Genomic DNA, 25,947 nt, shown 5'->3' with positions numbered 1-25,947 from the left:
CACTGGAGATAGTTGTGAATCTTTGGAATTGTCAGCCCCAGAGGATTGTGGATGCTCCCTTGTTGAGTATATTCAAGACTCAGATAGATAATATTTTGATCTCTGAGAATCAAGGGATATTGGGAGCGGGCACGAAAGTGGCATTGAGGTAGAAGATCAGCCATGATCATAATGAATGGCGGAATAGGCTTGAGGGGCCAGACAGTCTACTCCTGTTCCTATTACTTGTGTTCTTTTGACACTCCAGGATGTTGATGGTGAGGAATTCAGTGATGGCACTCTCTTGAATGTCAAGGGGAGGTAGTTAGAATCTCTATTGTTGGAAATGGTCATTGCCTCGCACTTCTGTGGTATAAATGTTACTTGCCACTTATCAGCCCAAGCCTGAATGTTGTCTAGGTCTTGCTGCATGCAGGCACAGACTGCTTCATTATCTGAGGAATTGCGAATGAAACTGAATACTGTGCAATCATCAGCAAACATCCCTACTTCTGACCTTTTGATGGAGGGAAGGTCTTTGATGAAGCATCTGAAGATGATTGGGCCTAGGGCACTGCCTGAAGTGATGTCATGAGGTTGTGATAATCGGCTTCCAATAACCAAAGCCATCTTCTGCTCGGTATGACTCCAACCAGTGGAGAGTTTTCTCCCTGATTCCCATTGACTTCAATTTCACTAGGTCTCCTTGATGCCACACTTGATCAAATGCTACATAATGTCAAGGGCAGTAATTCTCACCTCGCTTCTGAACTTCAGCTCTTTAGTCCATGTTTGGACCAAAGCTGTAATGAGGTCTGCAGCCAAGTGGTTCTGGAAGAACCCAGAGCTGGTTTTGGTGAGTAAGTTCTGCTTGATAGCACTGTCATGACACCTTCCATCAATTTGCTGTTGATTGAGAGTATACTGATGAGGTGGTAATTGGCTGGATTGGATTTACTCTGCTTTTTGTGGACAGGGCACCTGGGCAATTTTCCATTTGTCAGAGAGATACCAGTGTCCTAAAGCTGTATTGAAACAGCTTGGCTAGGGGGCGCAAGTCTTCAGACTACAGCTGGGATATTGTTGGGACCCATGCTGTATCCAGTGTACTCAGCTATTGCTTGATATTGCATGGAGTGAAATGAATTGGCTGAAGACTGGCTTCTGTGATGGTGGGGACCTCAGGAGGAGGCTGAAATGGATCATCCACTTCAGGCTTGTCTTTTGCACATGTGTGATGGGCTCTGCCATCAGTGAGGATGGGGATGTTGGTAGAACTTCCTCCTCCCATTGCAATACTAAAGTTATTTGACCCCTTATTGAGAGCACCACAGTGATGTATAGGAAATATATCTTTGAATCCCATGATCTGGAAATTCTGTGCTGCCATGCCTGTTATTCGAATGCTAAATGGGCTAAGTCTCCAATATAGGGGGCAGGATGCACATTCTTATTACAAGCAAGAAGTGCTTTCTCTGCCATATTGGATTGAGTTTCTCCATTAGTGTCAGGAATGCACATCCGAAGTATTTAAAACACTGAGCACATTATTTAAATTAGACACCTGCGCTTCTCGTAGGATCTTTCTCAACTTTTGGTGTGCCCAGTGCCTGACTCACTGCTTGCTGAACTTGCCCAGCAACACCTGCTATCCAGCAGAAAGGAACCCTTGCCAATGCTATTTAAAGGGACCATACAGAACTTAGTTGCTGGTTAACTTCTGGGCATTTTTGTGGTGTTTTATCACTCTGGAAAATTCACCAAAACATTTTGCTGGTGTTGTTGGCTGCTCATAAATAATTTGACTACAGTCATGGGTAGTCTCGTCAAGCTGCCTTTGGGGCTGAAGGAGGAGGGGGAACTTCAAGGAAGACAGCAAAGAGCAGGAGCAGCTGCCACTAGAAGGAGGAGGAGGACAATTGCAAAAGGCCATACCCACAGTGGGTATTCAGGGACCATTTTACCTGCACTAACTGTGGAGCAATGATTGAGGTGTCTTTGCTTCACAAATTAAATTATTACTGTGCTATGTGACCTGCTGCAGCCACAACTCGAGCTTCATATTAGGGGATCAACAGAACTGCCTGTGGCTGTCAAGATCACCATGGCCCTCAACTTTTATGCCACAGACTCCTTTTAGGTTGCAGGAAGAGACATCTTGCAGTTTGTAGTCCACTGATCTATTACAGTCATCATTATGGCTCTCTTCGCCAGGAGAAACATCTATATCTTGTTACCCATGGAGTAATCCCTATCACCAGACTGGCATTTTTATCAATTGTAAATGATTCCATTCCCCCAAAGCTGGTTTGCAACTACAGCACATCATAAAAGAAAAGAAAATCTTGCATTTATATAGTGCCTCTCACAACCTCAGGATATCCCAAAGTGCTTTACAGTTAATAAAGTTATTTTGAAACGTAGCCACTGTTATAATGTAGAAAATGTGGCAGCCAATTTGCTCACAGCAATATAATGCTGAAGGCAATCTGTTTTAGTGATATTGAGGGATAAACATTGTCCAGAACACAGTCAAGAACTCCCTGTTATTTAAATCGCACCATAGGATCTTTTACATCCACCTGAGAAGGTGGATGAGGCCTTGTTTTAACATCTCATCTGAAAGATGGCACCTCAGACAGTGCAGCATTCCTTGGTACTGCACTGGATTGCCAGCCTAGATTTTGTGCTCAAGTCTCTGGAGTGGGATTTGAACCCACAACCTTCTGACCCAGAGGTAAGTGTGCAAACTGAGCCCTGGCTGACAGCATGAATCATGCAGGTCTGGGCCCTGTATCCTGGCATCAGTCATAACTCATTTATCCTGAGCCAGTCCTCTGTGCTGTCTTTATTTCAACCAGGCTGTTGAGTTACAGGCTAGCTACTTGATAACAAGGGATATCTCCTCTGGACATGGCTCATGAATCTTGTCTGGAACTTGACACACCTGCAGAGCTAGTCTATAACATGAATCGCGCCACCAAGGGAAATGTGATCAAACAATTGGAATGCTCAAGTATTGCACCTGCTGCCTGGATCATTCCAAAGGAGCTTTGCTGTACACCCCTATGTGGGTATCCACATTTGTGGTTGTTTGCTGCATGCATCTCAAATTTGCCATCATGAGGGACCAACTGTTAGCACCTGATGGGCAACATGAAGTGCAACAAGAGAAGTATGAAGAGGAGGAGAGGTATCGCCTCTAGTGTCCTAGCTGCCAGTGCTCTATGACCAGCTCATCGAAGAGCACTTCACCAAAATCATTCATCCCTTCCCTAATACATCAACAGTACCACAATCCTTTTCACCACTGTCTTTACTACCACAAATTGTCTTCCATCAATCCAACCTATGTGCCTTGCCCTCACTTCAGTACCAATTATAAACACCACCAAATCCAGAACAAAATCAAATTTATCAAATAATTCAATTCCATCTCCATCTAACAATTAAGAAAGGGGAAAAAAAGTGAACAAATAATGGGTGGGACTTCAAATTGTGGGTTGGAATCCTGACATCGTGATGGCTTGCAGGTTCTGACCCTGCATTGATGCGGAAACCTAGACACATTGCAATTTATAATCAGCAAGAGCTTAATTGACCTAGAGTCGCATTCGCCGCCCATTTAACAGCAGCGGATGCAGGAAGGAAGTGGGACTGAGGCAGCAGCAGACTTGGTTTAAACGATGGGCGGCTGCTGTTTGTCCAAAAAATGGAAGCACAACTTGAGCGGAGGACAGTGGGCGGGGAAGGCTCTCCTGCCAGGGCAGCCCCCTGTTTTGCTGACAACTCGCTGGAGGTAGTGACTGTGCGCAGGAGCATTCTCTTCCCTGCCAGCGGCAACAGAAGGTCTGAAAGACTTACCAGGTCTTGGCTGGAGATGACACATGAGGTCAACAGCAGAGAAATGGCGAGGGGGAGCTGGGTGCAGTGCCTGAAATGCTTCAGTTACCTTCTTAGGTCTGTCAAGGTGAATGCCAAGAGAGACCCAGTTGGTATTTCTCTGGGTCCGCAGTCACCGGAGTGCAAAAGAGAAGAGGCATCCTGAGGGTGCATAGAGTTCCCCTCATTATGGGGGAGGGGTGTGCTCAGGTGCCTTGCTGACCTATAAGCATAGGTTAGAACCCGAGTGCCGCTGGTCAGGAGGCTGGACTGCAGACTGCAATATCATCTGTGAATGAGAAGCTGCAAGTAGAGAGAGAGGGAGGCTAACAGCATCGTTCTTCACCTTGCAGGCCAAACACTTGGGAGAACATAAGGGCATGCCTTGATGGTGCAGTGTCCCAGCTTGCAGTACTGACGCAATTTGAGGAGCAGGTCCTTGATGTGTCCAGAATGTCCAGCCACATGAACACTGGAGACAGAGAAGCGGGAGCCTGCCGCAGACGGGGTGAAAAGATCTCAACATCTCCATGCTTGGGGAATGCATGGCAATGCTCCCCCATGCAATGAGCTGTCAATGCATAAGCTGTCATCTTGTTATTTTAAGCAGCAAAGGCATCTGTTGAGTATCCCAATCTCTCATCACGATCTTCTCTTATGTCTCTCACATAAAGGCCAGCAGACCTTGGAACTGTACCATCACATCTTACCAGCATACCCTCCACCAGCGCAGCCACTCGCGTCTCAGTGGGTCCTCGTGCATTGTTGGAGAAGGTGGCATAGGGTGAATCACACGTCACTTCAGAGCAGGAGGATTCAGGGGAAGTAGAGTCGGCTGTGGCCAGCGCCCCTCGGAGGATGGAGGACAGGCGCAGCACTGCTCAACAGGACGGAGATGCAGAGCGTAGGGAGTCACGAAACAAGCAGCTCTACCTGGAGAACCAGCGTGAGATGTGTCCCCACATGTCAGAGTTACCTGAAACTCTGTGGAACCGTGGAATGAGATGTGAGGAGTCCATTCATTTTATGTGCTCCACAGTGAATCAGTGCTTTGAGTGCATTAGCTCCTCCCTTGAGAGAGTGGCCTACCTCTTGGAGAGCCATGTGCAGCATCACTCAGAGTGGATGCAGAGACAGCACATTGACGTGCACAGGATGCATGCCAGACTCAGCAGCTTTGACTAGTCAGTGGCATAAATAGTGCAGAGAAGCATGAAGTGGATGCCAGCTGAGCCCCAGCTGGTGGTCTCCTCCAGTGACCAAGTGTATCATTAAAGGGCTGAGAAGGTGACATGGTGATGAGGGAGCCACCCCTCACAGGGCTTTATCATCCACCCCCAAGGCCTCTCTGACGGATGAAGCATCTGTGGAATCACGTCCTGTGACAGAGGCTGCCCCTGTAACATTGCTGGTGCAGCAGCCTTTGGAGGTGCTCCCCACCCGGCTCCTCCATGATGAGGACAATCAGCATGGGCATCTCAATCCCAGACAGGCACGAGCAAGCAATCTGCCTCCACCTCATCCTCAGCCACATGGGGAGCACCTCAGGGGAGTTGCCATCATCGGAGGTCACCGCGTTGATAATGTCACTTTGAGAGTCACTGGGGTGTTTAAAGCAGAGGGGCCTGAGTGTACATGTGGAAGATGTGAAGGCTTTAGCGAGAGTGCAGAAAAGATTCATGAGAATGGTTCCAGGGATGAGGAACGTAGGTTGCGTAGATAGATTGGAGAAGTTAGGACTTTTTTCCATGGAGAGAGAAAGTTGAGAGGAAATTTGATAGAGGTATTCAAATTCATGGAGGGTGTGGGCAGAGTAGCTAGGGAAAAACTGTTCCCATTGATGGAAGGATCGAGAACCAGAGGGCACAAATTTAAGGTAATTGGCAAAAGAAACAATGGCAACATGAAGAAAATCTTTTTCGCGCAGCGAGTGGTTATGATCTGGAATGTACTGAGATTGTGGTGGAGGCAGGTTCAATCAAGGCATTCAAGAGGGAATTGGATTGTTATCTAAAAAGGAAAAATGTGCAGGGCTATGGGGAGAAGGTGGGGGAGTGGCACTAGGTAAATTGCCCCTTCGGGGAGCCAGTGCAGACACGATGGGCCGAATGACCACCTTCTGTGCTGTAACAATTCCATGATTTAGTGAATAATACTTAACTGTTAAGCTATAAAGCACTGGGAAAGTTATTGCACTAAGGCTGACTTGTGTGTTTCTATTTCATGTTGGCGAAATGCAGGAGAATGGAAAGTGAGGATTGGCAGAGCAATGGAGTGTGCTGGTGAAGGTTGTGTTAGGTGCAGACTCTGGAAACTTCCAACCCCTCCTTCCTGACCCATGCGTCCCTGTTGTCCAGGGTCTGCCTCTGCTCCGGCAGATGCTGCTCCTCATCGCTGGTCAGAAGCTTGAAGAAGCTTGATCCCATTTCCTCTTATGCTCTTCCTTAGTTGGCTTTGGACTTTGGAGTCTGCCTGAACTACCCCACCTCACCCACCCCAAAAAGCCCTCGTCAAGAGTGCAAAGATATGCAGGATATTTCTTATCACTGAGCACAACTACTTGCCTGTGAATCAGACCCATCTCTCAGCCTTCCTCCTTCAATGTTGCCTCTTTCCTCTGTCCTGCCATTCCAGATTGCTCCCTACTATGTCACCGCCATGTCCTCCCTGCCATGGTTCCAATGGTGTGTCGAACCTGCCCCTGTGAACCAAAATCCAAGTTGGGCCCTTAAATGAGCGGCCAACAAGCTCGTTGGTGTGCTTAATTGGCCAATTACACAGTGAGTTGCTTATTCCTGCTCCCAAAGGCACCATTTAAAATCTGAGCGTGCTGGTTTCACATCGGGAAACAGGCACGCCTGCCCTAGTGGTGGGTTTAAGTCATCGCCTGCCCCCATTCCCGACCTCACTATTTGAAATCCCGTCCAATAAGTCACCCTTGTGCAAGCCCTTAGTGCTTGTCCTGCCTGCCCCTTTCACACTGCGGCACAGTGGCGCAGTGGTTAGCACCGCAGCCTCACAGCTCCAGGGACCCGGGTTCGATTCCTGGTACTGCCTGTGTGGAGTTTGCAAGTTCTCCCTGTGTCTGTGTGGGTTTCCTCCCACAAGCCAAAAGACTTGCAGGTTGATAGGTAAATTGGCCATTATAAATTGTCACTAGTATAGGTAGGTGGTAGGGAAATATAGGAACAGGTGGGGATGTTTGGTAGGAATATGGGATTAGTGTAGGATTAATATAAATGGGTGGCTGATGTTCGGCACAGACTCGGTGGGCCGAAGGGCCTGTTTCAGTGCTGTATCTCTAATCTAATCAATCTAATCTATCCTCGTGTTTCCTTAGTACCTACAAATTGACAGGTGGAAGGCTACTCGGCTTCTATTGAAGGCACTTCAGTTGGTTGTAATGGGTGCCCTTGAGTAGCTGTGGGGCTTGAGGCCTGACTGCAGTCTGCAGCATCTTAGTGTGGGCCATTGAGCTGGCTGAACTGACTGTGTGGCATTAACAATGGCATTGGTTGAGTGAGTGGCAGGGGAGCAGTCATCTTGAGAGTAGGCCACAGGTGCATCTCCTGTGCTGCCTAGGCCAGACACTTGGGACTGTGCCTCAGCATTCCTAGGACTCTGCTTATGAACCCCAAGCCAAAGTGGCAAACGTCTGAGCCACCATGATAGCTGTCAGGCTGTCAGGTGAAGTTCCTGACGGTAAGTGTCAATGTTGTGTTGATCGAGCTGACCGCACTGTCCACGTTGGGCAAAATGATCACCAAACTCTGCACGAAACCTTGACATAAGTTGGAGCTGGACTCCTCCATGCTCTGTAATATTACGCATTAGCTAGCGGGCAGGCTGTCAAGTGCACATAGCATTTCCTGTTGTATACACTCGTCAGCTTCTTCGATAGCCTAAGCCCTCAAAGTCAGCATCTGAGTCCACTGCAGCAGAGCTAGCATGTGATCTTGTGAGCAGCTATGGCATCCAGTCCCCCCTGCCATTGCTCCTCCACACTTGTCTCGGGTGATTTACCTCATGATAACCTCTCTAGTTTAGGCTTTAAAGCTTGTCTGGTGCCATTATCTGAGCTAGTGATTGCAACAGTAAGATTGAGTAATGGTGCATCATCGGGAAGGTCGACCTCCTCTCTTACCACTGACCGATTTATCTCCATATTATCCGGTCCCTGCGTGCACGCTTTCGGGTGTAACTGAATTTGTGGGCCCACACCTTTCATATTCTAAATACAAACTGATCAATTCTCCAGTATGGGAATCACAGTTTGAAACAAGTTTCACAAAAAAAAACACTTACCAGAGTTGCCAAGCTAGCCAGATAGTTTTAGGGCTTTTCTCTGTAATATTGCTGTGCTTATTGGTTTCAGCTTCATTTTCTGGCACATTATTTCTTCAAACAACATTGATGGTTTTCATTTATACTAACAAATATTCACCTTGCAAATAATCTTTTTTGATACTAGGAAAATATGCTGAACAAACATTGGTAGCGACGTTTATTGGTGTAGTAACAGTTCTCAAAGATTGACTGTTAAAGGCAATAATTGTTAGCTTGGAAAGGTGGGTGTAGAATGGGCAATTGTCATTACAATTAACAATGTTAATGTTGTGTGGTAACAGCATCACATGCTTGGATGACTCTAAATTGTAATTTCTAAATAAACTTTTATGTTACAACGGACAATTGTCTGAGACACCCACTTTGTTATTAACAGTACTGCACTTTCAGTATTGTGATATTGTACTCTCAATTTCTAGTAGAGTAACATAATATATTTGCCTTTTCATATAATGTAAATATATTTCAGAATGTTACATATACTCTGGTATGGAAAGTGATTTTACGTATGATGTATATACGCACTTAAATTTTATGGCCCAAGCAAAGTGTGTCTCACTTTTAATTACCAGTTTATCTGGTGTCTATTAGAAGGAAACAAAATCTTTTAATATCACTTTTGTTGTAGGTGCTTATATTGTTCTCTTCAGTGTCATCTCATTTACATACATGATACATAATATCAAGGCATGTCATTAAATACTAATTTTCAAACATTTTTCTGCACACAAAGCAAAATAAACTTAAATTCAAACTAATGTTTCCCAGCAAGATTAGCGATTAGAAGAAATATATCATTGACTCTCCCACCCTGTAAGCAGGTTGTGTACACATGCGCGCACCCCCACCTTCCCTAACAAATATCATACTGAATTTCATTTAAAATGCTCTGTATGATTATCTAGCCAGGAAAATATGCTGCAAGATCTTAGGAATAGATGATAAAACTCTCATATGGATCTCTAATGGCATCAGTCCGATTGGAACTGAAGTGTTGCATATGTAAAATATTGTCAGTGCGGCTGAATTATGATTGTAATTTTAAGCTTTCTGTTTAATTGTCTTCTGTGGTTAGAGAGACATTTAAGTTTTTTCTTCTTGGCACTGTTGGCACACCATATTGGAGATAAATGAAATCCATGATGATACAAGTTTGTGCCATCTGCAGAAAAAGTGAGGTTTATAGATAAGGCCTTTTTGTATGCTTACTGTTCAAAATAGGCATAAATGATCCACAGAGATATAACCTACCTATCCTGTTTTACATATTTGGTAACCAGAAAAATACAATTTGAGGGGAGAAATGAAATGTTGAAAGACAGAAACTTTGTAGATGTATGTAGGCTATTTAACTTAGAACGCAGAACAATAAGAGGTTTAGAATTAACAATTCCTTGAACAGATGCCCAACCAATCCCCATCCACCACCACCCTCCTCCGCCTGGCTGAACTCGTTCTCACATTGAACAACTTCTCCTTCAACTCCACTCACTTCCTTCAAGTAAAAGGTGTTGCAATGGGTATCAGCATGGGTCCTAGTTATGCCTGTCTTTTTGTGGGATATGTCGAACATTCCTTGTTCCAGTCTTACTCAGGCCCCCTCCCCCAACTCTTTTTCCAGTACATTGATGACTGTATCGGTGCCGTTTCCTGCTCCCGCCCCGAACTGGAAAACTTTAACAACTTTGCTTCTAATTTCCATCCTTCTCACCTTTACATGGTCCATCTCCGACACTTCCCTTCTCTTCCTCGACTTCTCTAACTCCATCTCTGGTGATAGGGTGTCTACTAATATCCATTATAAGCCCACTAACTCCCACAGCTACCTCGACTACACTTCTTCTCACCCTGCCTCCTGAAAGGACTCCATTCCATTCTCCCAGTTTCTCCGTCTCCGACACATCTACTCTGATGATGCTACCTTCCATGACAGCGCTTCTGATATGTCTTCCTTTTTCCTCAACCAAGGATTCCCCCCACTGTGGTCGATAGGGCTCTCAACTGTGTCCGGCCCATTTCCCGCACCTCTACCCTCACCCCTTCCCCTCCCTCCCAGAACTGCGACAGGGTTTGCCTTATCCTCACTTTCCACCCCATCAGCCTCCATATCCAAAGGATCATTTTCTGCCACCTCCAACGTGATGCCACTACCAAACGCATCTTCCCCTCCCTTCCCCTGTCAGCATTCCGAAGAGATCGTTCCCTCCGTGACGCCCTGGTCCATTCCATTACCCCCACCACCTCGTCCCCTTCCCATGGCACTTTCTCCTGCAATCGCAGGAGGTGCAATACCTGCCCATTTACCTCCTCTCTCCTCACTATCCCAGGCCCCAAACACTCCTTTCAGGTGAAGCAGCGATTTACTTGTACTTCTTTCAATGTAGTATAATGTATTCGCTGCTCACAATGTGGTCTCCTCTACATTGGGGAGACCAAAGGCAGACTGGGTGACTGCTTTGCGGAACACCTCCGCTCAGTCTGCAAGCAGGACCCCGAGCTCCGGTTGCTTGCCATTTCAACACTCCCCCTGCTCTCATGCTCACATCTCTGTCCTGGGATTGTTGCAGTGTCCCAGTGAACATCAACGCAAGCTCAAGGAACAGCATCTCATTTACCGATTAGGTACACTACAGCCAGCCGGATTGAACATTGAGTTCAATAATTTCAGAGCATAATTTCAGGCCCCCCCATTTAATTATTTTTCGTTTTTTCTCTTTTTCCCTTTTTTTATATATTTTTGTGTTTATTTTATTTTATTTCATCTTCGTTTGTTCACCCATTGTTTTTTTCCGGTTTGTACTTGTGACTGTTCAATTTTCAGTCCATTAACACCCTATCTGTACTAATGCTTTGTGTTTCAACACACCAGTAACATATTGTTTGCCTTTGCTGCAAGACCTTCTGGTCAGCTATTTTGTGACCTTGTCCTATTTACACCTTCTCCTTTGTTATCTCTTGCCCCACTCCTGCTTTACTTGCTTATAACCTTTTACATTTCTAATATTTGCTTGTTCTGAAGGGTCACTGACCTGAAACGTTAACTCTGCTTCTCTCTCCACAATGCTGCTAGACCTGCTGAGTATATCCAGCATTTCTTGTTTTTATTTTAGAATCAACAACATTTAAGTAAGACTAGATAGTAACCCCATTCTCCCACCACACCTCAGAGTAGTGGCTAAGTAGAACATACCCTCTGAAAGGCAGTTAACTCTATGTTGAATGTTCAAAAAACAGGTAAACAATGGATGGAGGTCATAGGAATAAATATAGGTAGAAGGTTGAACTCTCCATAGAGCTCAGTAGGGTTAAATAAGCAAGACATGGGTTTTGATATGGAAGCCATGGGAGGCTCAGTCGACCTTAATGTTTGGAACTGAACATTAACGTTTCACCAGGTTGCTGCCCAGCCGAAACGAGTGTAAAGAGGCAGATGGCTGGTTGCCACCCCACAGAGGTTGAACGGCTCAGAGGCAGCTTGCTAGCACTTGTTCAGGTCCTGTGGGGAACTTACACTGATGATTATGGCAAAATTGAAGGTTAATCTGGTAAGAATTTGTTCTACTGAGGAAATGTTTCCGTACTACTGAAGTGATTAAAAAGTGTAAAGGGAGCAAATCTAGAAATTCAAAGGAGCTGGAAATAGTTTTGTTTTATTAGATATTTCAAAATAACCTTCTTTGAGACAGATGAATGTGCAGTTTTAACTGTGAGTAAATTATCTTAAAATATTTATATCACTGCTGTAACAAAGTCTCTTATTTCCCATACTGGTTGCCAGAAGTTTATATTTGTTATTAGGGGTTCAGTTTCAATGGCTTGCAGACTTGATTTATGAAGTAGTTTGTAGAAAAAGAAATGTTTAAACTGTTCATGGCAGCATACTTTTCCTTGTCAAAAGGCTTTTCACATTTTTTTGTTTCTCGGAAATTTTCAGGGTCAATTTGTGTTATAATTCAATAACTAATTTGTAAAAGGGTGAATATTACAAAATGAGGGAGCAACTAAACTTGTACCAAAACTGGTGCTGAGTGGCAGAGTGATTGCTGGTCTGCGCTGGACTGAAGCCCAAATCAAATTTAATTCTCACCTCATCCCTGCTCTTTGGGGTGGCGCAGTGGTTAGCACCGCAGCCTCACAGCTCCAGGGACCCGGGTTCAATTCTGGGTACTGCCTGTGCAGAGTTTGTAAGTTCTCCCTGTGACCACGTGGGTTTTCGCCAGGTGCTCTGGTTTCCTCCCACCGCCAAAGACTTGCAGGTGATAGGTAAATTGGTCATTGTAAATTGCCCCTAGTGTAGATAGGTGGTAGGGAATTTGGGATCACTGTAGGGTTAGTATAAATGGGTGGTTCTTGGTCGGCACAGACTCGGTGGGCCGAAGGGCCTGTTTCAGTGCTGTATCGATAAATAAATAAACTTGTACCAAAACTGGTGCTGAATGGCAGAGTGATTGCTGGTCTGCACTGGACTGAAGCCCAAATCAAATTTAATTCTCACCTAATCCCTGCTCTTGTTGTTTTAATATTTGTGGACTTTTTATCTCCCTCATTTGAAGGCATCTGAAAGATACGATAGGCTAGCACAGAAAAGCCCACTATACCCTAATCTGCATGGCAATAAAAATCAGCACACTCTTCTTGTGTTAATTTGGCTAGCAATGCAACCACATGCTTTATTAATATTTAAGTTAGCATGTATTTATCTGCACAGCTTGTAAACCTCGCTTTAATGGCTATTGAATATTTTTCAAAGCATTCTCTAATTATAGTGCAGCGGAAGGTTATTGATCTGTTAAGATTGAATATCAAATCAATTCTCTTTTTCTAGTTGAAAATTCAGCTATATTGCAGCCCAATGCTGATGGCAGAAACATATAGAACCTCTCACGCTCACTCGGAGCAATTATGAACTATAAAAATGAACTGATGAATTAGCCTCCAAAAATGGACATATTTTTGCTACAAGGCAAAATGGAGTAGGAGGTCAGATGACCTCTCCTGTACTGCGAATATACGTAGTGACTGCTAATGACTGAACCAGCCTTGAAGAAAGCATTGGAAATGCCTAAAGGCCCTATTCAATGTTAATTGCCACCTTTTTCAACCAGTTGGACTAATAATGACCTTTGCAGACATAGGCCGGGATTTTATCCGGGCAATGGGGGTCTTGACCTCTGGCAAAAACGCTGACGAGAACCCCATATCGCGCCTTCTGTGGGAGGCCTGCAGTATTCCAGTTGGAGCCTAACTAGAGCTTCATAAAGGTTCAGCATAACTTCCCTGCTTTTGTACTCAATGCCTCTATTTATAAAGCCCAAGATTCCATATGCTTTACTAACCACTCTCTCAATATGTCCTGACCCCTTAAACCCCTCAATTGACGGTAGGGTGGGAAGGCCTGAAATGTTAACTCTGTTTCTTCCTCCACAGATTCTGCCTGACCTGCTGAGTATGGGCAGCATTTTCTGATTTTTATATATTATAAATACCCAAACTGTTTTCAAAATAGGGAGTTCTAATAATCAAGGTAACAAAAGTTGATGGTGCTGTAGGATTGCTGAAGAAATATTGCTTGGTAGTCTTGACATTTTGAATAAATTAAAGTTAGATTATAATCAAATATCAATGTTGTAAACAAATGTCAATTTTGGCACAGTACATTGTAAATCTTTGTTTCACTTATTAACAAACAAGCTTGCCTCATGCAGATATGCTACAAAATTACAATAATATTCTGATCTCAGTTTTGCTTCAGATATTTGCCGTATTGTGCAATAGCAGTTCTACACTGCACTGTTCTTTGACTTGGCGCTCCCGTTAACTTTTAGAAGTCCTTTCGTATACTTCTGCACCTTTAGGAAAAATGTGATTGACTTGATAGCCAAGATCAGAATTTGATTAAGCAGTACAAAACTAATTTGAAAAGTTCACAAAATAACTGACAAATATGAAAAAGGCTCATTTTAGATTATCCTTCCAGAAAGATCCTAGTTTCCCCATCACAGCATGCAGTTGTTGCTTGAATAATTCCAAGATTGTCATCTCCACTCCATTCCATTAACTGGACATCATTCCACATGCTAATTATCCCTTATGTGAAGGATTTCTTCACATTGGCCCGAAATTTACACCCCCACTAGCCCCCCCCACCGCCCAAGTAGTGGGCTGGAGGTGTGGTTGTCGTAAAATTAAGTGGGAGGTGGGGGGGTGCTGTTTCCGTTGCCTTCCCGCCCCCACTGCAATTTTAAGAGGGGTGGCAGCGAGGAATGGCCCACCCACCAAGCCAATTAAGCCCCTTAAATGGCCAATTAACTACTACTTAAGGGCCTGGGAGGCCTCACAAACGTACCTTTTCTCCAGGGCCGGCATCCCTCTTGCTCCTCTCCCTGGCTGCAGTCCTGGCAGTGGCCACCGCTCCCAGTGGCATGCTAGGACTAAGAGCTGCTGGTGGCCAGCAGCTCTTGGAGGCGGGACTTCCTGCCTCAGGGGTGGAAGCTGCGCCCGCGGCCAATTAAGGGCTGGGCCATGTAAAGTCATAGTGTGTCTCCCAGGCCCAGCGTTCCTGACTTTTTGGCCAGTGGGTGGGGTCACCCACCCAACGTAAAATTCCAGCCATTATTCCTAAATTTGACTGTTACTAGTTTGAACCTCTGTTCCATTGTCTGACTGGTGTGGTTTAATTAGAAATGATTTTCTGAACCTACCTTTTGCATATTGTTCACTAGGTTATGCATCTCTATTAGGTTACTTCCAAGTAGCCTCCTTCCCAGGCTGAAAAGTTCTCCAATAATACAAAAGCAAAATACTGTGGCTGCTGGAAATCTGAAATACAAACAGAAAATGCTGAGAATCCTCAGCAGGTTCAGCAGCATCTGTGGAGAGAGAAACAGAGTTAATGTTTCAGGTCTGGTGAAAGGTCACAGACCTGAAACATTAATTCTTTTTCTCTCTTCACAGATGCTGCCAGACCTGCTGAGTAAAAGAGTCATTACGGCACAGAAGGAGGTCATTCAACCCATTGTGTTTCCAGCATTTTCTGTTTTTATTCCAAAGTTCTCCAAATGGTCCTCATAATGCACTCCTCTGTTGCTCAGGGATAGGCATTGATATGTTGCACCACAGACATTTGACAAAATTATTGACTCAGCCATAAACATGTGGGCAATTAATCTGTATATAAAGTGTATAGCCAATCTAATGCCATCAAAACGCAGTCCAATTTAATGCACATTTCTCCCTATAAATAAAGTAGCTAAGCATACAAACATCAATGGAGAGTAGCACAACTGTATTAGTTAGCTAGCAAGCAAAATAGTATGCAATGCCAGTGCAAATTACTTATGTTGAAAGAATAGAGCTAGCTACACTATGTCATGGGGTGGTAGATGCACCTTATTGGATGACCTCTGTGGATTCACACTGTGTCAGGAATGCAAATTCATCCAATAAACCATTAACCTCAAGGAGAGGATTGTTATTGTGGTTATTGAGGTGAGGCGGTAGAAAAATCAGCAATAGAAAGGTGGACCATTTCTCTCACTGCTATTGTCACAAGACAATTTAACGCATGATGGTCAATGTTTGTGCAACTTCTCCACCAGTTTGTAATATATGTTTGAAGACAGGGCAGCCAACAAAAGGGCAGTGATCTCCAAATTAGGAGAATTTTATAGGATGGAGCAGATAGTACTTCAGAAAAGTTATGTAAAACACAAAAGCAGAGTGGGACAGAAAGGGAGACAGAGATTAACGGTTGGTAGCCAAGAATAGTTTATTCATCTTGACAGACTGCTGAACTAGGTCCTGGATTCTAAAATACAGAAACAACAGCATCTCTCATGGAAAAAATGTCATTTACTCACCAAAGCTAGTGACAAAATTAGACAAACACAATTACAAATAAAGAGCACCCTTCAGTTCCTCCAATAAGACAATTCTCTTTAATTCACTTATGTCTATATCTGTCTATCACTGTTGATTCCAATTCAACTCTGACAAGATGATTATTAACAAGTTTTTCTGCAAAATGTTGAGCAGTTGCAACTGCATGTATTGTTCAGTTACAAAATGTTTATTCACTCTCTAAGATTCTACTCTAGACTAACCAATTTATGTCCAAGCCAAATCTCTTACCTGTAAGCGAAGGTGCACTTTTAGCGTAATGTAATTATACAATACAGATAACTTTCAAATGACATTGGCCATTCAGGTTATCTGCCCTGAAACTGGATAGTAAATGATGCACATTGCAGTTACTGATCTTTGACATACTTGTAAAACTTGTCCTTTAATATAATTCGCAGCAAAATAAAAATCAGGGAATGACAGTTTCTAACATGGTCATTGAAACATAATTTTTTACTATGTCTTCCCTGACAGTTTTTAAAACTGCAACACAGGATGGATTTTGTGAAGGAATCGTAGACAGTTCATCATAGATTCTTTTCTTTTGGGCCTCCTTATCTCGAGAGACAATGGATACGCGCCTGGAGGTGGTCAGTGGTTTGTGAAGCAGTGCCTGGAGTGGCTATAAAGGCCAATTCTGGAGTGACAGGCTCTTCCACAGGTGCTGCAGAGAAATTTGTTTGTTGGGGCTGTTGCACAGTAGGCTCTCCCCTTGCGCCTCTGTCTTTTTTCCTGCCAACTACTAAGTCTCTTCGACTCGCCACAATTTAGCCCTGTCTTTATGGCTGCCCGCCAGCTCTGGCGAATGCTGGCAACTGACTCCCACGACTTGTGATCAATGTCACACGATTTCATGTCGCGTTTGCAGACGTCTTTATAACGGAGACATGGACGGCCGGTGGGTCTGATACCAGTGGCGAGCTCGCTGTACAATGTGTCTTTGGGGATCCTGCCATCTTCCATGCGGCTCACATGGCCAAGCCATCTCAAGCGCCGCTGACTCAATAGTGTGTATAAGCTGGGGGTGTTGGCCGCTTCAAGGACTTCTGTGTTGGAGATATAGTCCTGCCACCTGATGCCAAGTATTCTCCGAAGGCAGCGAAGATGGAATGAATTGAGACGTCGCTCTTGGCTGGCATACGTTGTCCAGGCCTCGCTGCCGTAGAGCAAGGTACTGAGGACACAGGCCTGATACACTCGGACTTTTGTGTTCCGTGTCAGTGCGCCATTTTCCCACACTCTCTTGGCCAGTCTGGACATAGCAGTGGAAGCCTTACCCATGCGCTTGTTGATTTCTGCATCTAGAGACAGGTTACTGGTGATAGTTGAGCCTAGGTAGGTGAACTCTTGAACCACTTCCAGAGCGTGGTCGCCAATATTGATGGATGGAGCATTTCTGACATCCTGCCCCATGATGTTCGTTTTCTTGAGGCTGATGGTTAGGCCAAATTCATTGCAGGCAGACGCAAACCTGTCGATGAGACTCTGCAGGCATTCTTCAGTGTGAGATGTTAAAGCAGCATCGTCAGCAAAGAGGAGTTCTCTGATGAGGACTTTCCGTACTTTGGACTTCGCTCTTAGACGGGCAAGGTTGAACAACCTGCCCCCTGATCTTGTGTGGAGGAAAATTCCTTCTTCAGAGGATTTGAACGCATGTGAAAGCAGCAGGGAGAAGAAAATCCCAAAAAGTGTGGGTGCGAGAACACAGCCCTGTTTCACACCACTCAGGATAGGAAAGGGCTCTGATGAGGAGCCACCATGTTGAATTGTGCCTTTCATATTGTCATGGAATGAGGTGATGATACTTAGTAGCTTTGGTGGACATCCGATCTTTTCTAGTAGTCTGAAGAGACCACGTCTGCTGACGAGGTCAAAGGCTTTGGTGAGATCAATGAAAGCAATGTAGAGGGGCATCTGTTGTTCACGGCATTTCTCCTGTATCTGACGAAGGGAGAACAGCATGTCAATAGTCGATCTCTCTGTACGAAAGCCACACTGTGCCTCAGGGTAGACGCGCTCGGCCAGCTTCTGGAGCCTGTTCAGAGCGACTCGAGCAAAGACTTTCCCCACTATGCTGAGCAGGGAGATTCCACGGTAGTTGTTGCAGTCACCGCGGTCACCTTTGTTTTTATAGAGGGTGATGATGTTGGCATCGCGCATGTCCTGGGGTACTGCTCCCTCGTCCCAGCACAGGCATAGCAGTTCATGTAGTGCTGAGAGTATAGCAGGCTTGGCACTCTTGATTATTTCAGGGGTAATGCTGTCCTTCCCAGGGGCTTTTCCGCTGGCTAGGGAATCAATGGCATCACTGAGTTCCGATTTGGTTGGCTGTATGTCCAGCTCATCCATGACTGGTAGAGGCTGGGCTGCATTGAGGGCAGTCTCAGTGACAGCATTCTCCCTGGAGTACAGTTCTAGGTAGTGCTCAACCCAGCGGTCCATCTGTTTGCGTTGGTCAGTGATTATGTCCCCCGATTTAGATTTGCGGGGGGTTGATCTTCTTGATGGTTGGCCCAAGAGCTCTCTTCATGCCATCATACATTCCTCTGATGTTTCCAGTGTCTGAGGCCAGCTGAATATGACTGCATAGGTGTTGCCAGTAGTCGTTTGCGCAACGCCTAGCCGTTCTTTGTGCAGTACTTCTGGCTGCTTTAAGTGCTGCGGATGTTAAATCGCTGGGGGCTTTCTTGTAGTTCAAAAGTGCAATGCGCTTAGCGGCTATGACAGGTTCCAGCTCTTCATTATGAGATTGAAACCAGTCTGCATTTCTCTTCGCACTTTTGCCGTAGGTGGTCAAAGCTGACTCATAGATGGCGTCTCTGATGTGGGCCCACTTGGTCTCAGCATCCCCTGTGGGAGTGTTTTGAAGGGCCGTTACAAGTGAATTTAGAAATTTTTGTAACAGCTGTGGGTGAGAAATTCTGCTCGTGTTGATGCGCGGGTGGCCCTTCTGCTTGGAATGATGCAACTTCTTTGGTCTGAGTCTAACCTTGCTGCACACCAGGGAGTGGTCGGTGTCGCAGTCCGCACTGTGGAAGCTGCGTGTGATTTGAACACTGTTTAAGGCGGCTCGCCTTGTGACAATGAGGTCTAGCTGGTGCCAACGACGTGATCTTGGGTGCCTCCATGAAACCTGGTGACAGGGTTTAGTGTGAAAGAACGAGTTGGTGATGCAGAGGTTATGATAGGTACACAACTCAAGCAGTCTCTGCCCGTTCTCATTCATCCTTCCAACGCCATAGCGCCCAAGGCAGGAGGGCCATGAGTCATGGTCGGCCCCAACCCTGGCATTAAAGTCCCCCAGCAGGAATAGGTGTTCGGTGTTGGGGATGCTGCTAATGATGTTATGGAGTTGTTCATAGAACTGGTCTTTAGCTTCAGGTGCGGAACAGAGTGTTGGAGCATAGATGCTGAGTAGGTGTACTGGACCAGAGGTGGTGAGCAGTCGGATGGACAGTATGCGTTCCGAGCCATTTGAGGGAGGCTCTATCATGCTGAGCAAGGAGTTTCTGATGGCGAAGCCCACTCCATGCTGTCTTGGTTCTTCAGGATCCCTGCCCTGCCAGAAGAAGGTGTAGTCTTGCTCTGCTAGAGAGCCACTCGCGGGGAGGCGAGTCTCCTGAAGTGCTGCAATGTCCACATTGAGTCTACTGAGCTCGTTGTTAATGATGGCGGTCTTCCGAGAATCGTTGATTTGTGTAAGGTCTTCCGACAGGCCAGGACACATAGTTCTGACGTTCCAGCTTGCAAAGCGAAGGGCTGGTACCTTCTTTCCTTTTTTCATGTTGTTTGGTGCGGTGTATCAGTCCACCTTTCGGGCAATGACCCTGAGCTCCAAGCACCCATTGAAGCAGGCAGACTGTGGCGGGACAGAACCTTATTGACCGGGGGCTGCCCGGTTTGAGGCGGGCGGTAGCTGTCCAGTGAGGTGCAATGACCTCTCCCACCGACAAAGGCAACCCGTGGCGCCCAGTTTCTACGCCAATTTATCTGGACTTATAACCCGTAACTGCTGCCTTCCGTGTTGTTTCAGTCGCTGTGAGGCAACTATGGAGTGACCTCTCCATGGCGCATGCCTGGGCAAATTTATGGAGGTTGAGAGTTGCCCAGTCGTCAAAACCCCCCTCTCGGCCTTTCTGGTGGGGTCCAAAGGAGTGCAGGACACGACGTTTGGCACCAGTATGGCTGCAGGAACTGCCGGAAACATGCCAAAGGTGACACATGACCGCCTACGGGGTTCCGCTCCGGATTTTCTGTTAGGGTTTACTCCCTTAGCCTTGGTCTCTCCCGAGACGCCCACAAGGCAGTGGGGTTGTTGGGGCCCCTACACAGGTGTAGGATGGTGCCGGTGGGAGGAGGGGATGCAAGGGGGAGGGGTAGAGGGAGGGGGTGGGGGGGGTGCAGGGGAAGGGGGTGCGGGGTGAAGATGGTGCGAGGGGGGGGCGGGCTGGGACGGGGTTGTGAGGGGGTGAGCTGAGAGGGTGGAGCAGGGAAGGGGACGGGGGGTGGGGGGGGTGGAAGGGGGGTAAAGGGGGGGGGAGGGGGGGTGGAATCTGGTGCAGGTAAATAAGCCATTTCCTCAGTGCCCACCATCGTCCGGAAAGCTCATCCACGTCCTTCGGGAGGTGAAGCATCATTTGGCAGACTTAGAGGTGATTACATTTGCTAAGGGTTTTTTTTAGATTAAGGTTTATTAAAGCTATCCGTTACATTGTATTTACCAACTATTGTATATGGGTCAGCAAAATCTGTTTTTGCCACTATCATTCAGCCCCATTACACCATACTCTTGTCTTCATGAGGAACTTACAGTGGTGACTTCTGGAGATTCCTTAGATTTTCTTGCCTGTTTTCTCTTCAACAAGTTCTGGAACACTGCGATTCCAAATGGATAGCATCGGAATTGTGACATTTATATAGAAATAAAAGTCCAGCAACCTTCAATGTGTCGCTGAGCTTGTGTTAGAAATCAAGACATTCCCTAAGTGACTTTTGCCATCTTAAAATAAGTTTACATAACACAAGCCTTTGAACCTGTGTTTTAAAATAACCTAGCTGCTAGGTTAGGAGCAGGGGTGCCTAAAATAACCTAGCTACTTTGGAGCAGTGGTGTCCAACCTTTTCACATATGTGAGGGGACCACATTACAATTTGTTACACAGGGGGCCGGTGAGACAATTTCGAAAAGGTGAAGGCAATAAAAATGTATCTTACTATTAATCAAAACAACATCAAATGTGCATTTTTGTGAAAAGGCTTTAAATGAGAAGATTAATTTATTGACTTACTTTCTTGTCACTATGTTGAACACTGATTTAGCGAGATATCAAACATTTTTCTTTTGCTTGTACAAGTAGTCAGTGTCTGCCTGCTCACTTGTAGCGATGCGGAGTATTCCGGATAGATGTCCATCTGTCAAGAGTGATCTTGATCGCCATCTCTTCCTCCTCTCTCAATAGTTTGCCCAGGAATCCTGAAATTTCTTTGGACCTGCTGAGAATCTAAGAAAGAAATAACTTGCAATTTAGATAAACATCCAGAGCACTTCCCACCCATGAAGTATTTTGAAGTGCAGTCATAGCTGTAATGTAGGGAAAAATGACAGCCAAAAGCACGGTAAGGTCCCACAAATAGCAATGAAATAAATGACCAGAAAATCTGTTCTAGTGGTGTTTTTGATGGGTAAATTTTGGACAGGACACTGGAATAAACCCCCTAATCATCTTCAAATAGTGCATGGAATCTTTTATGGCCACCTGAGAGGGCAGACATTTTAATGTCACATCTGAAAGAAGGATCTGAGGGTCCAACCTAAGGATCAAAATGTATGAATACATTTTATTTTTTTAGATTGATCCGCTTCCTATAAAACAAAATGAGGATATGCTTTAAATTTGTCATGAAGGCAGTATTTTTCTAAAATAAGGCCCAAATTCATTTGTTTCTTTTTCCTTTAATTCTATCTAGGAATGACAGATAAGAGAGTCTGCCTGGGAAACTGGGGCAGGATCCAGGTGGACAGAAACATGTAACTTCACACTTTTCAATCTTTCCAATCTTTCCACTTGCAAAATAAAAACCCTGTCTTGATAGCAAGATTGTAGACCACTTCTAATTTTCAAAAAAAAATGTTTAGGTTGTCAAATTACTATTTGTAGAAATACAATGTTAACATTTTTGCTACAAATAATGGCAAATCAAGGTCCATTAAGAGATACTAAACTGGATGTATAGCAGCACTTTCATTTAGAAAAATTATAATGTTTCCTTAAAGCTCCTTTGTACTTGTCTTTAAAACATAGAAAATGTATGATGCAGTTACACAGCTAGGTTTAACAAGTTATTGGTTGATAAAGCTGTAACTTTGACCACGCTGATATAGTTTTAAAAGTAAGCAACTGGATGTGTTTGTAGAAATGCTGAGGCATCATTCTTAGCTTTAAATAGTGAGACAATCCATTTGTTTTATACAGGATTCTTGAATTTGTGCTACCAATCATTGGGGCCTCCATATGGCTAAAACATTAGTGGAAACATAATGACTTATACTGTAACAGTTAAGCTGTGAGGTATCAAAACCACTGATTTTAAAGAAAGAAAAATAATTTAGCATGTAGAGGTTAATACAAAATTAATTCAAATGCAGACATGTTTAGTTTATCTGCAGGCAGTTTTGAGATCTTTGTAGAATGTAGTCATAAGCTGCTTAAACTTTCCATTATTCAGTTAAGATATTGTTCAATTAAAACAGGCCTGCAGTACGAAAAGAAAACAAACCTAGACGACTGGTTCTTAATGTTTGCTTAGCTGGAAGTCTGAGAGTGACATGTAATTACAATCAGCATCATGTTTTGTAGACGCTGCTGAAGCAGCCATGATACTTGGTTGCTAGTGATGTTTACTGCATTGTTGGACAGAAAGTGCAATAGGAATTGCACTTTTTTCTCTGTTGCCACCTGTGCTAGTTGAAAGTGTACAGGTTGTTCTGAAGCAGTTAACTATGAACCAACTATTGAAGAAAGTGCTATTAGCCAATAAAGTAATTTTAATTTGATACTTTCAGTTGGAGATATTTTTACAGTTAAAAGGGCCAATTTCTCTGGTTTTCTTGTACATATTTCTTCATATTTTAAAACCTCACAATCCTGTTGAAAACATCCTGTACCTTGGCTTCAAAAATATCTGTTTTTCCCTTAAAAGATGCCAGCCACCCACTGTGGCATACTCTTAACAATCAGTGCATCAATAAATTTCTGTATACTGTTTCCTCACAATTTGATGACCTCTTGTCACATTTCCCACCCAGAGGAAATAGTCTTTCCCTATTTGTCATGTTAAAACTCTTCATAATTTTAAAAGCCTATATTAAATCTCATCTTACCTACTGTGCTCCAGTGAAATAGGCCCAGAAACACACAGCAAGAGACTATATTTTAAACATGCATACACAAAAAATATTAACTGTAAATAAAATTTAACAGGTCTGAAGTGCTCACCTGTGATTAAACCCAAGTGTCTTTGCATTATTGAGCTCTTCAGAGTCCCCCTTGGTTTTCCCTTGCTTTTTCCATGGCCAGAAATGCATACACACTTGCTAAAGGTAACCTGCTTCTAGTGCTAAATAAATGATAATGCAAATGATATAAGTAACTAAATTATGTTAACATTATAGTACACTTCACTCACTTGAGCTTTGAATTTCAGCTTTATTCCCTCTACTTCTGTCAGTACCATTCTTGCTTTTATTTTACTCTTTCTCAGACATAGGAAATAACAGGAGTATGCCATTCAGCCTGTCGAATCTGCTGCACCATTCAAACAGATCATGGCTGATCATCTACCTCTATGCCATTTTTTCCCACTATCCCCATATCCCTTGATGTCATTAGTATCCAGAAACCTGTTGATTTCTGTCTTGAACATGCTCAACAATTGAGCTTCCACGGCCATCTGGGGTAGAGAATTCCAAAGATTTACCACCCTCTGAGTAAAGAAATTCCTCCTCATCTCAGTCATAAATGGCCCCTTATTCTGAGACTGTGTTCCTAGTTCTAGAACCACCAGCCAGAGGAAACATCCTATCCACATCTGCCCTGTCACCTCCTGTAAGAATTTTGTAAGTTTCAATGAGATCACCTCTCATTCTTCAAAACTCTAGAGAATACAGGCCCAGTTTCTGCAGTCTCTCTTCATAAGACAATCCTGCCATCCCTGGGATTAGTCTGGTGAACCTCCGTTGCACTCCCTCAATGGCAAGTTTATCCTTCCTTAGATAAAGGAGACCAAAACTGTACACAGTTCTCAAGGTGCAGTCTCACCAACGCTCTATATAATTGCAGCAAGACATCTTTACTCCTGTACTCAAATCCCCTAGCAATGAAGGCCTACATACCATTTGCCTTCCTATTTACTTGCTGCACCTGAATACTAGCTTTTAGTGACTCATGAACAAGGACACCTGGGTCCCTTTGGACGTCAACTCTTCCCAACATCTCGCCATTTCAGAAATATTCTACCTTTCTATGTTTTCTACCAAAGTGGATAACTTCATACTTATTCACATTATATTCCATCTGCCATGTTCTTGTCCATTCACTTAGCCTGTCCAAATCCCTTGAACCTCCTTACATCCTCCTCACAACTTCCATTCCCATCTAGTTTTGTGTCATCAGCAAATTTGGAAATATTACATCTGGCCCCCACATCCAAATCATTTATGTAGATTGTGAACAGCTGTGACCCAAGCACTGATCCTTGAGGTACCCCACTAGTAACAGCCTGCCATCCTGAGAATACTTTCTGTCTATTAACTAATTCTCAATCCATGGCAGTAAATTACCCCCAATCCCATGTGCTCTAATTTTGTTTACTAACCTCCTGTGTGGGACCTTATCAAAAACTTTCTGAAAATCCAAATACACCACACCCACTGGTTTTCCTTTACCTTTGCTATAAGTAACATCCTCAGAAAACTCCCAACTGGTTTGTCAAATATGATTTCCCTTTCATAAATCCATGTTGACGCCTCCCAATCATATCATTATTTTCCAAATGTTCAGTTATCACTTCCTTTAAAATAGATCCTTACATTTTTCCTACTACTGACGTCAAACTAACAGGTCGTAGTTCTCCATTTTCTCTCTCGCTCCCTTCTTAAATAGTGGGGTTACATTTGCTACTTGTCGGTCTGCAGGAACCCTTCCAGAATCTATAGAATTTTGAAGGATAACCACCAATGCATCCACTACCTCTATTGCTACCTCCTTTATACTCTGAGACGTAGCTCATCTGGTCCAGGGGAATTATCAACTTTCTATCTGATTAATTTTTCGAGTACTACTTCTTTATTGATACTAATTTCTTCCAGTTCCTTATTTTTACAAGTCCCTTGGTTTCCTAGTATTTCTAGGAGATTTTCTCTATCTTCCTCTATGAGGCCAGACACAAAGTAATTGTTTAGTCTCTCCGTCATTTCCCTATTCTCCACCACAAATTCTCCTGTCTCTGCCTGTAATGGACCTACATTTGTCCTTGCTAATCTTTTCCTTTTCACATGCTTAAAGAAGCTTTTTGCTGCCCTTATAAATGTTGCTGTTGACTTGCTATTCCCCTCCTTTATGTTGATCACTCCCTGAATATATTTAATCAATTACTCTCTCCATGAATCTATTATCTCCACTATTTCCTACAGAAATGGCATAATATTTAGGTAATTGAAAATAGACCTATATGAAGTAAAACCAAAAAATGTTGACTTTTTAAATTTGCAGGATAATCATATATATTATCTGGCATATAAACAGGAAAAATAAAATAAATAGCTTTTTAAAAAAAAAT

The 25,947-nt window shown here is 44.1% G+C and overlaps 1 protein-coding gene across 5 annotated transcripts in view; it reads left to right on the top strand.

The window, feature by feature from the left end:
- The window catches only part of nme7 (NME/NM23 family member 7), a 321,021-nt gene that overhangs the window by 247,754 nt on the left and 47,320 nt on the right, over positions 1-25,947 (top strand). The window contains exon 10 of one of the 5 annotated variants that reach the window (XM_068040701.1): positions 22,078-22,220. The exons of the other annotated variants lie outside the window; for them this stretch is intronic. Within the exon in view, the coding sequence (XP_067896802.1) occupies positions 22,078-22,083 (6 nt within the window). The 3' untranslated portion in view covers positions 22,084-22,220. Of the gene's footprint in view, positions 1-22,077; positions 22,221-25,947 lie in introns of those variants that run through there. 5 annotated transcript variants of the gene reach the window in all.

Source organism: Heterodontus francisci, chromosome 10 (assembly GCF_036365525.1).
Source record: "Heterodontus francisci isolate sHetFra1 chromosome 10, sHetFra1.hap1, whole genome shotgun sequence".
NCBI classification, from domain to species: Eukaryota; Metazoa; Chordata; class Chondrichthyes; order Heterodontiformes; family Heterodontidae; genus Heterodontus; species Heterodontus francisci.
The sequence above is the reverse complement of the archived record's forward strand: the minus strand, read 5'-3'. Positions and strand labels throughout refer to the sequence as shown.